Source organism: Nestor notabilis, unplaced genomic scaffold, assembly GCF_000696875.1.
Source record: "Nestor notabilis isolate BGI_N333 unplaced genomic scaffold, ASM69687v1 scaffold32950, whole genome shotgun sequence".
In the NCBI taxonomy this organism is placed as follows: Eukaryota; Metazoa; Chordata; class Aves; order Psittaciformes; family Psittacidae; genus Nestor; species Nestor notabilis.
This window is the reverse complement of record NW_009910350.1, coordinates 24,473-42,902: the sequence shown is the minus strand read 5'-3', so window position 1 is coordinate 42,902 and position 18,430 is coordinate 24,473. Positions and strand designations below refer to the sequence as shown.

Genomic DNA, 18,430 nt, shown 5'->3' with positions numbered 1-18,430 from the left:
GCACAAGGCGGCTGGTGGCTCCGGTGGCGGGAGAACACTCACCCAGTTTCGGTCGCTTGGTCACCCTGTAGGTGAGATGGTCAGAAGGAGCTCTGCTCAGATGGCTGAGCCCGAGTGGGGCTGGGTGCGTGCCTGTGGTCCTTAGTGAAAGCAGGGTGCTGGGATACCCTGTGAGCTTGTGGCTGATGGTACTGCAAGGCTGCCGAGTCCTGGCTGGCTCTCATCAGCTCTCCCCCGTGGCACCGCTCATGAGAGTGAATGGTGAAATGAAGATTGGTTGTGTTAATAATTACCGAGCACGGGAGGAAGTTCAGCTCTTAGACCATCCCTTCCCTGGAGCTCACCTTTAAAAAGTGTCCTTGGGTCATCTGTAACTCCAGCAGCGGTAACAGCATCCAGAGTGTGCTCAGGAGGGGAGAGGGATTAATGGTGTGGAGTTTCCTTCTCCAGACAAATCCATCAGGCTTGACAGGACACTTCTATCTAAGAGCACAGTAATTGAAGGAGGAAAGCTCCCAAAAGAAACGATCAGGGATTCTGACACTGTTTATGAGAACAACACTGATGGGAGAGGGCATCTGGGACCCTACTGAGCAAAAGCAGAGGTGATGCTGAGCTGTGCAAGCAGGTAGGGACATGGGGCTGGCCCTTGTGTCTCCTACAGAAGCTGTGAGACAATGGTGTTAACGTGGCTGCTGAATTCTGCTGGGTGTTCTGGTTTAGTCCTTCCTGCAGTGATACCTGAATGATCTCCCACCTCTTCCTGAGCCAGATGAGGCTGTTAACTCCACAGTGCTCCCCTGACAAACTGAATGCACAGGTAGAGTGATTAAATCAGCTTTTCCCAAGTCCATGAGAGGTTCTATAGTGAGCAAAGCAAGGAGCTGGATTTGGGTCTCTGTTAGTGAACCTCAGTTAGCAGCTTCCTGCCCAGGTTGTGTTTGTCTTGCCTGGACATCCTCCCACAAGCACAGGGGTAACAGCAGCAGCTCTCTCGTTTGTCCTCAGCTGGTGAGGGCCTGGGGCCAGGTTTTGTGCCTGCATGCTTGCTGCTGTCACTCTGGCTCTGCAGTCAGTTTGTGCAGGCTCTCAAGAGACTTGACCTTCAAACAAAAGTGGAAGGTATTCTAAAACATTTCTTATATATAAATATGTATATATAATACGTATAGATTTAATGCTATTTTACAACAACAGTATTTTAACAATATAAACTCTCTTGTTTGTCAAAGGAAAAATTTCACTGAAAGGAGTTAATCCAGGCTGGGTCTCGTGGGTGCTGTGGTTTGCAGGAAGAGGGGCAGGCAGCCCCCACCAGCCCCTTCAGAGCCAGCACTGCCAGTGCTTCTGGGAACCAGGTATTTAGCTGCTGACAGTTTAAAAAGCAACACATAAGTTCATGCATGTAAGGGTTAATTGGGTTAAATGAGCCCAGACATCCCAACCTTCCCCTACTAAAAGCAAGCCTGAAGCAGCTCCCAGAACCAGGTGGGAAGCACAGGGTGAGTTGCTGCAGAGACCATCACCCATCCAGGTCCCACAAACGTTTTCTCCTTGAAGGTAATCTGTTCCCTGTATATATGAGGGGTTAAAAAAAGGAAAAGGTGGCTGAGACTGGAGTTTCTCTTCCTCTAACTCTGCCGAGTGAAGGCTTTCAAGGACCAACCCACTGGGTGAAGTCCAAATGTTTGATAAGCAGTTGGTGTTTCACCCTGTTGCTTCCCATTTGGGAAGGAAAGATTCCAGGGTGGGGAGTGGCTGGGCTCAGCAGGACTTGGGTGTCAGGATGCAGCGGCATGTCTTCAATAGGGAATGCTTGGCTGGGGCAGGACAGGCTCCCCCTAAGCCAGGCAGCTGCAGTATGGAAGGGTCAGTGCTGGGGCCCTTCAGGGAAGTGGGGTATTAAGTAACTGGTGGGTATGGGTGCTGGAGCAGGAGATGGGGCTATTCATCTGTGCCATCCCACCGGGGAGAGCGCAGCATCCGAGCGGGGAAAGGGCCTCTCTGCCTGCTGTTATTTTTAGTACCTCCTCCTCCGCTCCTCCCTCTGGGGCACAGCCGGAGCTGGGAGCGGCGGGCAGTCAGCGTAGACGAAGAGCCGGGGCTTCGCTGTGCCGCCTGCTCACAGCGTCGGGCGTCTCGCCCGAGCACAGCACCGCCTGTTCCTGTTTGGGCCGCGGCCGCTCACTCCCAGCCTGCTGCCTTGTGCTGAGAGCTGACGAAGCTCTGCACAGCGGCAGGCAGCACCCCTCTATCCTGTGAGATCCTCGGTGGACCACGGGAGATAGTCCGAACCCGGAGGGGCTTCGCTGTGCCGCCTGCTCACAGCGTCGGGCGTCTCGCCCGAGCACAGCACCGCCTGTTCCTGTTTGGGCCGCGGCCGCTCACTCCCAGCCTGCTGCCTTGTGCTGAGAGCTGACGAAGCTCTGCACAGCGGCAGGCAGCACCCCTCTATCCTGTGAGATCCTCGGTGGACCACGGGAGATAGTCCGAACCCGGACGTCCTCACCAGAGCAGGCACCCAAGGTGGAACCAAGTCAAGCCACAGCACTGGCAGGCCATGAACCATGCTTCTCAGTGACTGAGTCATTTGCTTCATTAAAGTTAACACTAATAATTTTGCTTTTCTGCCTGTCTTCTTGTTCTCAGGCTATGTTTTTAAGCTTTTCTAAGCGATCACTACATCACTCTTACTAAGAGATTCGGGGTCCTTTTTACATGGCTCCAAGGGCTCACGCTTTAAGGAAAAATACTGACAATTAAAGGAGCTGAGCATGTGAGATTTCAGGTAGGGCAAAGAGTAGTTTAATATTTAGTGACATGGTTTAGTGATGAACTTGGCAGTCCTGGGGTAATGGTTGGACTTGGTGATCTTAAAGGGCTTTTCCAACCTAGTAGAGTCTATGACTTTGACAGACATGTTTTATAGACAGTGTTAAAAGCAGCTAAAAGAAGGAAAGTCTAAGGTGACTGTCAGAGAAAATGCTAAAACGAGTTCCTAGGAAGGAAGCAGGACTGTAGCCCTTGGCTGTTGTAGCTCTTGAGGGGTGGAAGGAGGGTTGTCACTGATACGATGGTAGATAAGATAGCAGAGCTGCTATGCTCTTGCCACCTCACACTCAAAAGAACGAGTCACACTTCATAGCTATTCTAGAAAAATGTGTGGTTGTGTTCCTCTCTGCATTATGCTCTCTGCATCATTACTCCCTACTTCCTTGATGCTTTCAACTCTTTTCCTACTTGGAGGATATCTAGAAGTGCAGGTTTTCATTCAGCTGAAACCAGCGATGCTGAGATAATGCTGTTATGCCAGGGCCTGGGGCTTCAAAAGCAGGAGGGAATGCCATGAAACTCCGATTGAGATCCACACTCCAGTGCTAGCCTAGGAAAGGGAGTGTTTGCATTCAAACATCCCTCACTTGTTTATGAGAGGGCTGAAAAAATATGTCACACTGATGGTTTTATTTGTGTGGGAATCCAAAAGATGGGTACAACACACTTTGGAAGAAGGCAAATGAAGAAATTAGGTAATCGTCTGATGCTACAAACCTCTCAGTAAAAATGGATATGTGAGGCTGTTTTCTCATGTAAGTATCACCCAGCTTCTTAGGACTGCTTGAAAAACCTGTGCAAAACAACTGGCCAATATATTTCCTTGTTTTTGTGTTCAGTTTCAAAATTCAGTGAAATTTCAAAGTGGAAAAAATTTTGGCGTCTTTTATGATTCAGCTGCACTGGTTTGATTTGTTAAATAAATCCTAATGTGTGTCTATCTTTTCTTGGTTTGTTTTGTTTTTCTGAACAGGGACTTTTGAGAATTAATTACAGTTTTGGAAGTTTCTCCCACTGCTATTCCCGACTGAATCAGCAAAATGCCTGCTCCAGCTCCAGAACTGTGGAACTGCATCCCAGAAGAAATCCTTATCCAGATTTTCTGTTATCTTTCTCTTCAAGATAGATACACAGTCTTCCAGGTGTGCAGACGGTGGGCTGCAGCTGTGTCTTCTAGCTCTGTCTGGTACTTCACAGAGATCAGGTAAGAGGAATGAGGTTCTAATGTCCAAACATCTTTGCAGGAGTAACTAGATCATTGTTTCTAGCGAATGTCAAACATTTCCACCACTTTGCTATGACATTATTGACATTGTGACTTCTATGTGTGATGATATTATCTTACATGTCTAGCACCTGTTTATGTAATAGAGAAAATTGTGTTATATGCTCTTTTTTCAGTTGCTGCTAATGGTTTGAGTTCCATGGGAAATAATTGCATTCTTAGGTTCACTGTTCCAAGTTGCCATTTGTAAATGACAAGCGACAAAGTGACTGAATAGTTATCCTTCTTGTGACACTTCTCTGATGGGTCTTTATGGGAACTGACCCTTCTCACTGCCTGACTCCTTCAGTGTTTGGCCTTACAGTGACTCTCCAGGCATCAAGTGAGAAGAAGTGCCTGGGGGGTCTGTTGATGTTTGCAGAAGCACTAGTAAAGGAGAGTGTCTGCTCCGTGGTAACCAAGCTCAGCGTTCACAGTTACTGAGAGTTTGTTTTCCCCTTCCAGCTGTGATTCAGAGGATGAGGAAGGCATGCTGCAGAGCCTGCTCCAGTTCCTCAGCCAAATCAAGCACTTGAAGATCGTGTTTGACCAGTCCAAGGAGGTCAGCCGGAAGAATGTGACACGCATCTTGGATGTGTTGGCAAAGCAGAACCACAAGCTGCAGCAGCTGTGCATTGTGTGCCGCGGGGAGAACCCCTATTTCTACTCTGGCCAGGACATCCTACAGAGTATTCGGAACATATGTGACGCTAAAAACCAGATAGATCTTCAGCATGTTGATTTTCGGCAAATGCCCTTCACTCTCAGTGATGAGCTTGTTGAACTCTTAGCTACCACCAACCCAAACCTGCACAGTTTGTTCATCAACAACCGCACCCTGGTGTGCAACGTGGCTCCAGACACCATTAGGAAAGTTCTCAGAGCATGTCCCAGGCTCTCGGCCTTGGGGGTTTACTATGCCAGTTTGTCTGATGACGTATTTCAGGAACTGCTCAAGCCTGAAAGAGCAGCTTTCACCCATTTAGACATTTTCTGTGAGCGTCTGGATAAATATACACCAGTGGTCTCAGAAGAGCTCTGGGCTGCTGTAAGCCAAAAGCATCCTGAACTCTGTGTAGACCTAGAGTTTGATCATACAGTCCCTGCCTGCAAAATACCACAAATCCTAAAGCTGAATATACCTGTGAGCACCCTGCAACTTAACACCTATAATTACATGGTCAATCAGATTAGGTTTGTGACCCAGAGCTACAGCAGTACTTTAAAGAAGCTGACACTGAAAACCACGTCCTCCAAGGACTTAAATTCCTCTCTAGTGGATCTGGCTAGACAGTGCAGAAATCTGTTGGAGATCCACTGCTACTGTGTGGTCAGCCAGGAGGTGGTAGAGGCATTCCTCACACACTGCCCCAGTCTGAAACAGTACACTCTGAAGGTCACCAAGGAATGGCATCCCTGGAAACCAGTAACACTTCAGTGACCAGTCTTTGTAGTTCTCTGCTTCTTATATAGCAGGAAAGCCAAATTTACCCTTTGCAGGTTTTTACTGAGGACCTCAGTGAAACTTCATTTTGATTCTACATTTCAAAAGAACCGCAAAGTCAAGCATTTTGTGTCAGGTACTCAGCAACCACTTAAATAGACAGTTAAGGAAGTGGCAGCATCAATGCAGCCATTTCCTGCCCGGTGGGGTACTTAGCCATGCAGATTCAGTGAGCTATAGCAATGGACTGTGGTCATCTGGTGGAAAATCCATTCTAACCTTGATAATTCCTCTTTTGGCATTTCAATGATGGTGAGCTCACCCGTTATCAGGTAACTTCCAGCTTGGAGGGATAGAACAGGGGCTGAATTATGTTAGAAAATTTGAGCAAGGGAAAAAACATTGCAGGAAAAACATTCACAAGGTAGTAATAAAAGACATGTAGCCTGCAAATTCCCTTGTCCATCTTGTCTTTCTCTTGCTCAGAAATGCAGATTTCCAGGTTGTAATTTGAATGCCTTTTGCAAAGACCTTTGCTTTTATTACCTTGTTAGTGTTTCTCAGGAGAATCAAGAGAACTAACAGTTTTTGCATCTGATACCTGCATTCACATGCAGGTTATCTTGCCTCTGAATTAGGAGATGTGTGTGTTGGTCTGTTGTATAAAAAATTTTGGTAAATGCTGTTTGAAAAGCAGTTTCTGAGTTTAAATGAGCCTGGGATAAAGCTGCACTGGGAGCGCCTATTTAGAGCTATCTAAAGCATTTATAATAATAATAACAACAATAATAATAAAAATATTATTGTCATTTAGATTCTATGTGTAGCTGGTTTTATCACCCTTTTTTTCTCACCCAAGAGCCAAATAATTTCTCTTGACAAGCAACATGGGATCTGTAGCCAAACCAGCTTACAATTCTGACTTTCCAAAACCTTGCTGAAGATGTGCAGCCCTGAGGTCTGGCCAGCCCTTGTGCATCTGTTCCAGCCAAAGTTTAGGACAATTCCTGTGTCTTCACCAGCCAGGCATTGTTGTGCCTGGGTGTCCCAGAGACTCTCGGCAGTGGATTCATGCTGGTGAGTTGCCAGGCTCCCAGCAGAAGGTGCTCCGCACGTGTTCCCTGTGCATGACACTGCGTGTTTATTCACAGCGCTGTGAGATCGGCTGCAGTGCACTTTCATTCTGTGTATTGTTCTCCAGGGCTGGTGATGCCATCGCATTGTGCTGAGTTTTGAAGAGTGCGAGCAGCACTGCTGATGTGACTCCCTGGGAGCCTACTTTCCACTGGCCCAGGATAAAATTGGGTGGTTGGTTCTCTGAACCCGAGAGCAATGGGGCTGGAGTAGCTGGGACGCTGGAAAACTATGCAGGATTCACCCAGCTCTCTGGTGATGGATGGATACTCCAGCAATGTGCCAGCCTTCCTAACCAAACTCTGGACGCTGGTGGAAGATCCTGAAACGAACCATCTCATCTGCTGGAGTACTGTAAGTACAGCGAGTATGGGGTGTCACTGAGTGCCTGCAACACCAGAAAAACTCAGGTTTGAGGCCTGAGCACTGCATTGCACAGCAACTTCCCTTTGCTTTACAGTGCCAATGGCTAACTGGGAGAGTGAAAGGACTGACAGTTCATTAGGAAGCCTTTTGGATATACTTGATATTATTTATCTGCAATATTGTGGCTTTTCTGTTCCAAAGGGCAACTGGTTTGGGAGTATTTTAGTAACAATATATATACATCTCACTTGAAGCATCTTAAAGGGTGTCTGATACCGAGTCTTGTAAAAAGCCAGGCTCTTTGAGGGAGGTTTTCATTTCAGTTGAATGTGCAGTTTCCTAAGATTTTCTAGAAAAGGTGCAAAGTCCTTAAAAATTTTCACTGCTGTCCGTATTGCAGCTAAGAAACACACGTCTTTCAGAAACACCTTGGAAGCAGGCAGCAGATAAACAGCATTTAGACCTCGGGCTAAAACTTACAGTTTAAACATATCTCAGCCTGGCACCCTAAATCACTCTCATTTTGGAAGAGCTTTACTTGATTTTTCAACAAGTCTGTGTGATGATCATGGCGATGTGTGTCTGTACAGTTTCATAGAGATAGATTGCTTTGGCTTCTTATTTGTCACTAGGGCAGTAAGTGCAATCAGAGAATTGAAATTATTTATTTGTCCCCCACATACAGCATTTTGATACCAAATTGTGCTTTTGACCTAAGACTTGTTGCAAATAATGTGATTTGTCTTCAGCAGGGAGTTAATGTGTCATGGGCATAAACGTGTTCTCCAAAATTGAGAACCTATAACAAAAGCCAGACTTAAGGGTGATGGGGAGGGAAGTCTAAAGCAGCCTTTCTGAGCCTTTCTGTCATGTATTTGTGTCCAGCAGAGTTTTCATTGAAGACATGAGATAGTATTTGAGCTGCATTATTATCAAGGTAGTGGTTGCTTTCTGATGTTGGTATTACATGTCCATATCTTTCAGAACCACCAAGTTTTAGTGGATGCTTTCTGATGTTGGTATTACATGTCCATATTTTTCAGAACCACCAAGTTTTGGTATTGTGTGTTTTAAATGAGGACTTTCAAACTGGGAAGGATGTTCTAACATGCATCAATAATCCCCTGTCTGTTACAACATCATTATTTTTGACTGACCATCACCACCTTGCTTTGCTTTCCTGCAACCTAACATAGGCTACAGCTACATTCTTGGGAGGTTTTGGTAAGGCTTTCAGATATCTAAGTTTCCCAGGTTGCATGTTCCCATGTTTCCCAAGTTCTTCCTCTTCTAACCATCAGTGTTGTTGGAGCTGAGAAATTGTGTGTGTGCCTTAGATTTCTGTCCACAATCAGAACTCTTAGAAAAAAGGACCTATGAAGGAGGAGAGATGAAGAGGAAACATGGTAATGGTTTATATATACACTAAAGGCAGTTGTAAGATGGAAAGCAGAAGTCTGCTGTCTGTGCTCATGGTAGATTGGACAAGAAGTAATTAGATTAGTAGGTTTTTTGAAATGGAAGATGCAGTTAGAAAGAACTCCTAGCAAATTTCTGATATAGCTTTCCTGGGCAGAGCACAGGGTGTCCATCACTGCGTGTCTGTCAAAAACAGTGAAGTTAAGCATCTGCCAAGACTGACAGAGTCAATTTTGCCTTGGGCAGAGAAGACTTTCAGAGTTGCTCCCAGTTGGTGCTCCTGCGATGTAAGACAAGCTGCTGTGTGGGAACAAGCTGGTACACGCAGGGTTCACTGGTGAACACACAGTAACTCCGAAGTCTCTAGTGTCTCTAGGTGCCTTTTGGGTGCGCCAGCTTCTGAGTACACTGCAGCCTTAAATTCAAAGGAATGACCTCTCAAGAGAGGCCATAAGGAGATGTTCAGGTCACAAACCCCTTGTGCTTCTCATTTTACAGCAGTGTGTGCAGCCTAGGATGCACAGTTGTATCCCAGAGAGTGCATGGACAGAAGCATAAGGGAAGCAGGACAAATCAGCTCTGTCCCCAAGGCAGCTTTTGCAGTGCTGAAAAACCCTGGTCCCTGCTGTTGTATCTGCAAGCTTGGTCTGTGATGATACTTCCAGCATAGAGGTTATTAGTGAATCTCTTAAGTTCTGGATCAGCCTTTGCTTCTGCTGCATGGGGTAAGGAATCATAGGGAAAACCCTGGCGCTGTTGAGGCAAACAGTTCTGTACAGTGTGTGCAGCAGTGAACAAGGAGCAAGTAGAGCTGACACAAAGCCGCATGTTTGTGGGTATGCAGGGTTGTAAGAACTGACAAACAAGCCAGAGCACAGAGGGAATTGAGGGAATTCATCTTCATCTTCAGTGATGAAGATGTAGTGGCAACCAATAGGGCTGCAGGGTTTGCCACAGATGCATGTGGGACCTGCACTGAGCACTCATGGTCCTCTGTCCACTGTGAAATAACTCCGCAGGCTGTCGCACCACCTGACTGCTGGTAATAGTACTGAACACAGCAGAAGGATGACAGTGGCTGTGCTGGTCTCAGACCCTCACTTGCCAAAGTCATGCAGACCCTGGTGTCTTTGGCTTGCTGTCGCTTGAAACTCAGCTGCAGCTGGGTTGGTATGTCCCTAACATCTGCTGGTGGCTTCTCACTGGCATAGGTCTCTGCATCTTGCCTGTCTCTATAAAGCTGTGAGCTTAGATTGCACAGTTGGGTGGTTCCCCTGGCAGCTCTTTGCAGCTTCTTCTCCACAAGCAAAGCCAGTGTTTGCCCCGCAGTAACATTCTGTGCAAGTTCACAAAAATGCACCATATGCTGCAAAGCCTGAAATCATGATTCTTCATTCCTTCAAACTCCATCCTGAGCAGAGATGGGATTTAAGGTGGTTTCCCTATCTCCATATCCTGGAGACACTGAGGCTGCTGAGGCTGGGCATTTAGAAAACGTTGAAAATTAATCGTCAGTTCTTCTGTCCCTTATAAAGCTTGCATGAATTGCTGTTTGCAGAATGTTTCAAGGCAGCTTCAGCATGTTGTGTCTCACAGGCCCTCTCTGTACAGCTGAACTGTCAGCAGGTAGAAGGCCAGGCAGGGAAAGCACATGGCCTGCAGTGTGCCTGTCTCTGCCAGCAATGCTAGGCAGTTTGCATTGCTTTGCAGTCATGGATCTTAGCAGTGCAAACCCAGGAGCGGGTATTTTATCTGGTTAATATGCATGTTGCTAGCTTGGACTGTAGAGCATGACTGTTAACATATTGCAGCTTGCCTTTGTGGCTGTGTGCTTTCAAAGATAATCAGGACATGGTGTGTAGAGCTTCAGGATCAGTGTGGTGTCTCCAGAGATGATGTGCTTTGATGATGTGCTTTCTTGCCTTGATGTGTTTCTTGTGCCATGTTTCCAAGCTGCGATCCCTCCAGGACTGCTGTGCTCTGGAGTAGATGGGTTGGGTTAGACCTATACAAGCAGATTGATGGTTTATAATGGCAGTTCCTACTTTCCAGGAACTCTTCGGACACCAGAATCTTTCTGTGACGTCCATGCAAGGGGGGCTGATCACAGGCTGACAGAATCTGGATCCAAAAGTCTGCAGTTTTTCTCACATCTGAGGTTCTCAACTAAGCAGTGGCAAAGCTTAGTAGGAAATGATCAAAACTGCAGTCGTAGAGGACTGACTGTACCAGAACTGAAAGGAGCACATGCGTCACTGAAGGATGCTGTCATTGCTCTTAGCTTCAAGGTGGCAATTCTGAGAGCATGACTTGCCCTGCTGTAGGACTCAAGGGAACCACCACCTCCTGGGCCCCTTTCATGGTCAGGGATGCTCCTCCTTTGTCCTTGTCTCCTTTGCAGAATGGCACCAGCTTCCATGTGTTCGACCAAGGACGCTTTGCCAAAGAGGTGCTGCCCAAGTATTTCAAACACAACAACATGGCCAGTTTCGTCCGGCAGCTGAACATGTGTGAGTTCAACCTCCAGAGCCTGGCCATGGGGGTCCTACAGACATGGGTGTGACAGCAAGAGCAGGTGGGACAGAAGCATGAAAGAGAAGCGTGCATAGAAAAGTTATCTCCCATTTATGCATTATTGTGGTATTACTGGTTTTCCTGAAGAGGACTTGCCTCTGAGATCCAGGGGATCCCAGACTTCCTTGCACTGAACTTAGATTCCAGCATGAAATTTCTGTTAGATTACACTGTGAGATGTACAAATTTCAGGTACCAGGTTTTCTGCTTCTCAAATTGCAGCAATTTGATGACCTATTTTTATTTCTTTTCCGTTTTATTCTATATGGGGCTTTTTCCAGCAGCCTGATACCATGCCACCTCCCTCAGAAACTGCTGCTTCTGAGGGTAGCATGCCCAGAGCTTACCCATTTCACCAGCTGTACCGCTGAACTAATAACACAGTACTTCTCCCTATAAGCCTTGCCTTGCTGATAATTTTCACCCTTTAAAGGAGGTTTAGGTGTAGTTTTCAGACATATCTAGATCATGACTGTATTAAGTATGGTTCTTTTCTGATAGCTTTGGGAAGTTTTTCAATGACTAATTCACAAAATTCTTCAGTTAAGTTCTAACTTTTATGTTTAACTATACAGTACCTTTTAGGCCAGCTCATAGATACAGTTTAGAAATGTTTCTAGGACTTCAGAGAAGTACTCAGAGTAGATTTCTAAATATGCATGGGACCCTTCTTTTCCTAAAGGGGCACCTGCTGCTGGTCTGTGCCTTTGAAAATCCTTCCCCTGAATCGCTTTGGCTTGCAAATTGCAGACTGGTTTGGATTGGAAAGGATCTTAAAGCTCATCCAGTTCCACTCCCTGCCACAGGAAGGGACACCTTCCATTAGACCAGGTTGCTCCAAGCCCCGTCCAAGCTGGCCTGGAACGCTGCCAGGGATGGAGCAGCCACAGCTTCTCTGGGCAACCTCAAACCAGAGATTTCATAACAGCGGGCATTTTAGCTCCTGTCAGTCCAACACGCTCAAGGGTTTGCTGGCAGCTCTTCCATGTTGTGGGCCAGCAGCTGGGGTGGCCAGTGGGATGCTCGGTGCACTTCTTTATGCTGGATTTCTTGCAGATGTGGCCCAAAAGCATGCCCAGATGCAGGGAGGGGGCACAGCTTGAAAAAGTGGGGGGAAAGAACAGAAACATCCTCAGAAGTGACAGTGTGGGAGTTGAAGAGGAAGGTCTGGATCTGTTGGCCCTTCACCCACACCCTCTCCTTGCAGATGGCTTCAGGAAGGTGGTGAACATCGAGCAGGGGGGTCTCGTCAAGCCCGAGCGGGATGACACTGAGTTCCAGCACCTCTGCTTCCTGCAGGGCCACGAGCACCTCCTGGAACACATCAAGAGGAAGGTAAGGGGACACGGGGTGGGGGGACACCCAGTGAACTCCTTGGGTGGGAAGGAAGGCTGAGGCATGGCAGACCCCTGCTCCAGAGGGTTCCACACCACCCATAAGGAGAGGCTGCATGGTGTTTCTTCAAAACATCCCTCGGCAATATGCCCCACAACTTAGTCTTTGTGTGGACATGTAGCTCCCTTGGTTTGCTTTAAGCCTGTTGTCTCTATTTAATTTATTTCCCCCAGGCCTTCTGCTAGGAGAAAAGTAATGAATACTTCCCAGTATTTCCCATCCCTCAGGCATCTTGAGCAGGAAATGCCTTGTTTCCCTCCCAGCAGGAGCCTTGGGCCTTTCTAACCCCCCGAAATGCCCTTTTTTGGGGTGGATTGACCAGAACAGCACTCCGTGGTCATTGTGAGGGTTTATACCACAGCTGCATTTCTCTCTTTAACTCCCCAAATGCTCTATAGCTTTCAGATCACAGGACCCTGTGCTATGGACCGCTCAGCATGACTCCGCAATCACTCTGTGATCTGGTTTCTGTCCATCTCCATGGACAGTTGGGGCAGGGGTCTTCAGTGTGCAGGCCTGCACTTTTAGTAGAGTTTTGACCGTGGTTATTTGCTCTGTTGTCGGTATTACAAGACCTTTGTGTAGTGCTGCAAGGCCAGACTTGCTTCTACCTCTGCTTTTGAATTGTTACAAGTACAGCATAACTCCTGCAGGGTCTCCTGACAGTCATCTCCTGTTATTATAGAAGAGATAACCTTTTTCTGTCCTCCGTTTTCTGTTTTTTAACCTGTTACTGATGCCCAGAAACAGCTGTCCTCTTTTAGAATTAGCATAGCAACTCCAGAAAAGGGGCTTCAGCAAAAGCCTTCTGGAAATACAAATGTAGTATGTCAATACGACAGCCTCATCCATGTAAAACACAAGGCTGGATTGTGTCTATCTGAAGTTAAAGTAGAAAGGTTTAATCAAACAACCCAGTTCAATTCCTCCCTGGTCCTCAAAACACTGTATTTGTTTTTCTTTCCATAAGCTGATTTGAAAGAAGTTCCCCTTCTGCTGGGGAATGTTCTGCTGCCAACACACCCTCTGCATGAAAGGATTTGTCCTGCTCTTTGCTGTGTTTTATCCCTTTGGCCCTTGCAGTAATACCTTAGGGATAGTTCAGACTCTTGTGCACGTTGCCTGTCCCACTATTTCAGCACATCAGAGCCCAGCTAGTGGAAGTCCTGCCCCCAGGCCACAGCAATGACTCTGCCCATGACCCTTCTCGTGTTGGTAAAATCCACCTTTGATTTTCCCTCCTCAGGTGTCAGTAGTGAAAAGTGAGGAGACCAAGATGCGCCAGGAGGACCTCAGCAGGTTGCTGTATGAGGTACAGATACTGAGAAGTCAGCAGGAGAACATGGAGTGTCAAGTGCAGGACATGAAGCAGTGAGTTGAATCCTACTTAGGTTACATTTGCTTCTCTAGAGTTGTTGGTCTTGGGGAATTTTTGAAAGAAGGAGCCATGTGGGATTTCTATGCAGACCCTGTGATCTACAAAATATGAATTAATGCTGAGCCTCTGTCTTCTGTGAAAGGTAGATATACTCTCTTCATCTGTGTTTTCCCTTTATAGATGAGGAAAGCACAGAGGCAGCCGTGTAGGAAATATGTGTATAACCTGGGGACTTAACTCAGATAACTGCATTTCCTCCAGATAGAAATCTCTCTGCCATCCTCCACCTTCAAAATACATGACTGGCCTAAAATATATAAGAACTCCTGCAGTGTTTATAGTGTGGACCCATCTCTTTGAAGACTGTGTCTTCTGACATGGCCAAGATTGTTGTATAAGAGCAGAACAAGCAAACACAATGCTGCTTGCATGTGGCTGCCTGATCTCCAGCTATCTGAGCCTCTGGGATTTTCTGAGTCAGACATGGTCCCTAGGAATTTAGTCAATGGATGTGGTTTTATAAATCAGGTACTCTGAGGGGTTTTTATTTGCCTCCAGAATTTTAAGTCTTACAGAGGACTGTTTAAAAAGCACTTCAATAATCAAAAAGATCCCCAAACCCTTTTTTATACTGAAAGCTGATATACATGCATCACCAGATGACCCTGGCGTCCCAGGCTTTGACATAACACCTCATACTGGGAAGCTTCATTCCAGCCCAGCACCCTGTGTGCTGTGGATAAATATGTTTATCCTACCTCAGTTTTTATGATGCCCACACTTAGCATGTGCATGAAAACCACAACATGAAATCCAGGTGCAGTGGCAATGAAAGAGTTTCTAGGCTTGTATCTTGTTTAATTTTTAAGGAATTCCAGTATCAATGATCTGGCCTTGATTTTAGTTTATTGTCCCTTTTGTTTTGCTTGCTACCTTCCTCCATCTAGCAAAAGGTAAAATTGCATTCAACTGAAGAAAATAATACGAATTTTATAAAGTAAGACAGACCAGAAATCCCAGGCTGAAACCACCGTGCAGAACCATTAGGACAAAACTCCAGTATGAGCTGTCAGACTAAGGAACCTGCTTTTCTGAAAATCCTGTCAGTACCACTTCAGAAAGTTTACTGCAGAGACACCGGCTGCGGTACTAGGGCAGCTGCTGTGCTGTTTCAAGCCCTGGACCTTACCTTCCCAGTTCAAATATCAATCCACACTAGAAAAGCTAAAAAATCCCAAAGGATTTATAAATTTCACCTGTGTGATAGGTTTTGCTGGCCTGACAGTTTTCGTACATCCATATACTCAAGATAAATTGGCTGACATAATCTTCTGGTCATGGACTTGGCTGGCATCCGAATTTGCAGGCAGCACAGTAAATAAACTCAGCAACTTCCCATCACACTTTTTGGGTTGACTGTTCGAGGAAGCCTGTAAACTCCCCTGTGTGCTGCATCTGCAGACAGAAATTGAATATGCTCTATGCAGTTGCAAGCTGGACACAGGCCTGTGCTGTATGAAATCAGTGACTCCCACTGATAAAACCATTACTATCCTCCCAGTTCAAGGCTCTAAGATGCAGAAGCATCTCTCTAGCTGCTCCAGTCAGTCCCAGACATACCTCAAACCACCACATGTTTGAGGTTTCAGCTGGCAGAATACATAGGCTCACTATCCATAGGATCTCTTGGCCCTTGGGGGCACTGGGGCAGTTACAGAGAGATTGGGCTTTCTTGGCTTCTGCAGGAAGAACAGTCTTCGTATTCAAAATCATACCAAGTCACAAGTCAGGCCTTGCTGAAATTCTGAGTTTGACCAAAATGCCCCATGAAATCCACACATGTGCCCTCTTGTACCCTCTCCTATAAATGTTGGATTCTCTTTTATTTGCTTTTTGTCCATGATTTGTTCTTTTGAGGTCAATGAAAAACAAGGAAAGCAAATGTGTGATCCTGTTTGGGACACCTGAAAATAGCCAAGCACTGCAAGAGCCCCAGAGTGGGACAGACTTTGCACAGCTGGCTCTGCTGTGCATCATGGCAGCACCATGCGCTGTTTGGATGTGCTCATGGAAAATTTGTTTCTCTTTCAGGCAAAATGAAGTTCTTTGGCGGGAAATTGTTTCTCTCCGGCAGAACCACTCACAGCAACAGAAAGTGATCAACAAGGTAGTGGTCATATTAACTCCAAACTCACTTCTATGCCATGGTGTATGTCCTTCTCTGATTTTTGTTTTTCTTGTCCCGTACTCTTCTCCACACTGATATTGTAGTATATTTATTTTCCCTCTCTCTCAAACTGTGTGATGCTCTTACATGTCCTATGGAAAATGGTCATTAACACAGCACAGATTATGCCCTTGAGCAAAACATTTTAATTTCCCTGCCAGTCCTTGCTGATGCTGATGTTAGAAACCACTTTTTCTGTTGAAGACCTGAGCAAGAGAGCACAACTCTCACTAATTGCCCTGTATTGGCTGAGTTCTGCTTTTACAGGTGCCTTTGGGTTCCCCAAATCTTTTCTCTTTCCTTTGTACAGGAGAGGAGCCTCCCCCTCCTGCCAGTACTGAAGCTGCAGGCAGCAGAATTGATTAGCCATTCCCCCAGTGGTGACCTCCAACAACTGTTACATTTGCTGGTGTTACTGGTATAGAATCATAGAATGGTTTGGGTTGGAAGGGACCTTAAAGCTCATCCAGTTCCAAACCCTGCCACGGGCAGAGACACCTTCCACTAGAGCAGGTTGCTCCAAGCCCTGTCCAACCTGGCCTTGAATACTGCTGGGATGGAGCATTGCCCACTTCTTCAGGCAGTTGTGAAATTTCTAGTTGATGAATTACTGTACAACCTTTTAGACCCAAGGAGAGCTGCAGAACCATTTCCCATAACACCTAGCATGACCACTACTAGAAAAGGCCTCTCCAGTGATTCCCAGATGGTGCTGATGTGACTGACCACGTCACATTGCCCAGTCCCCCCGAGAGCCACGTTCTGACCCTCACGTGGCATCACAGAGTCATAGGACCAGATAGGAATGCATGAGGCTATCACGCCTTCCTCCAGCTCTGAGGCTCGGCCCGCCCCACCACTCATCGTGGAAACATTTATGCAACTCTTTTTTGTTATATTGAGCAATGAGTAAGAGACAGCTGTGATGTAATTACGCTCTCTTTGTCTGGAGGGCAAAGCAGAGCATTAGGCTCAAGCTGACCTGGGAATACGTTGCCAAGTGATTCCTCTCTAAAGCCATTCTGCATCCTTTTTAGAGTCCTCTTCTATCAATGCTGAATTTCACAGGGCTGAAAAACTCATCCAAAAGAGCTAAGAACTCCATCCGGGTTCTCCCCTAGGGGTTTCCCTCTGTCACTTGCAAAGTCTTTGCCAGACCTTACAGAGCTTCTTGTAAAGGTCTCTAAAGACTCTAATAGAGGAAAAGTCTAACTGCAGGCCTAGGAGTGTTTGCATATGTACTTCATAGGCAGATTACCAGGTCTAATTGGGGTAACTGCAGTTCTGCTTGGACAGAAGCAAAGAGAGAAGGCGCTCAGCACCTGCAACTAGCAGCCTTTGCCCAAAGCAGGCACCTGGCTGAGTTCCTTGAAAGCCAGGCAGGTCGTTTGAGTTCTTGGAATGCTCGGAGCTGTCTTGGGCTCCAATGTCTCATGCCATTTGGCTCCCACATTCCATGGCTGCTCCCAGCTTTGGGGTGGTGTCGGGAGGGAGGAATGCGTGAGATAAGAATGGCTGTGAGAGCAGGGAGTGCTGAATCACTCTGCTGATGAACACCGAATTTTGATCTCTCCTGACAGCTGATTCAGTTTCTGTTTGGCCAGCTCCAATCAAGCCCTAGCAGCACTGGGATAAAGAGGAAGCTGTAAGTACCCTTGTGTGGTGCGCACACGCTCACGGGTGCATAATGCTGCCCCTCACTAAAAGCACAAGCTCAGCTTGCCCAGGCGGGCGGTCACCGGACCAGGGCACCATGGTGATGGGAAATGAATGGGCTGAACTGCCGAGTCAGACCTGCTGACATGCCCCATTCTGTGGCCTTTAGAGAAGCACCGTGTCAGCTCGTGACCTTTATTGGGGGAACACAGCACGCGGTCGGAGATGGGAGCACTGACTAGTGGGAGGATAAAGGGCAGGACCCCACTGCTGGTCCTACAGTTTTGCCACTTGTCATCAGTAGGAGCAGGGCCTGTACAGAGTAGGAGCAGAACCCAGCTAGCCCACAGACACCTTTAGTCTGACCTGCAGTCACTGCATGGGGAGTGTCTTCAACACAGGTTTAGTGGCAGGTAACCTACAGGCCTGGCAGAGAGGAAGGTGGAAAAAGATCTTAGATGAGATAAGTAAGACAAATAGGCTCTTCATGGGCGTGATTGGCATGCCTGTAGGTGTCACAGGAAAGTCTGACCTGGGAGGCTTTAAATGGGTTAGTTGCCAAAGTTAAGTGTTGGGTGGAGGGTCATCTGTGGTCCTTGGAGCAGAGAGCTGGAGACTTAGAAATTCATAATTGTCTCAGGGCTGACTATGATATCTCACTGTGTGCTAAAGGACAGATTATGCCATAGCGAGGTCCATGTCAGGGTGATTCAAATGTTCTTTTCTATTCTGTGTCTTTAG

At 46.7% G+C, this 18,430-nt stretch overlaps 2 protein-coding genes across 2 annotated transcripts in view; both read left to right on the top strand.

Moving 5' to 3' along the window:
• Positions 1-3,810: 3,810 nt before the first annotated feature.
• On the top strand, positions 3,811-5,541 carry FBXL8 (F-box and leucine-rich repeat protein 8). The gene is made up of 2 exons (XM_010009536.1): positions 3,811-4,036; positions 4,562-5,541. Exons 1-2 carry the CDS (start codon positions 3,873-3,875, stop codon positions 5,535-5,537), a joined length of 1,140 nt encoding a protein of 379 aa, XP_010007838.1. The 5' UTR covers positions 3,811-3,872; the 3' UTR covers positions 5,538-5,541.
• Positions 5,542-6,905: 1,364 nt separating this feature from the next.
• The window catches only part of LOC104401821 (heat shock factor protein 4-like), a 22,125-nt gene continuing 10,600 nt past the window's right edge, over positions 6,906-18,430 (top strand). The window contains exons 1-6 of the mRNA XM_010009524.1: positions 6,906-7,028; positions 10,861-10,969; positions 12,241-12,368; positions 13,675-13,799; positions 15,898-15,973; positions 17,614-17,678. Of these exons, the coding sequence (XP_010007826.1) occupies positions 6,906-7,028; positions 10,861-10,969; positions 12,241-12,368; positions 13,675-13,799; positions 15,898-15,973; positions 17,614-17,678 (626 nt within the window). The remainder of the gene's footprint in view (positions 7,029-10,860; positions 10,970-12,240; positions 12,369-13,674; positions 13,800-15,897; positions 15,974-17,613; positions 17,679-18,430) is intronic.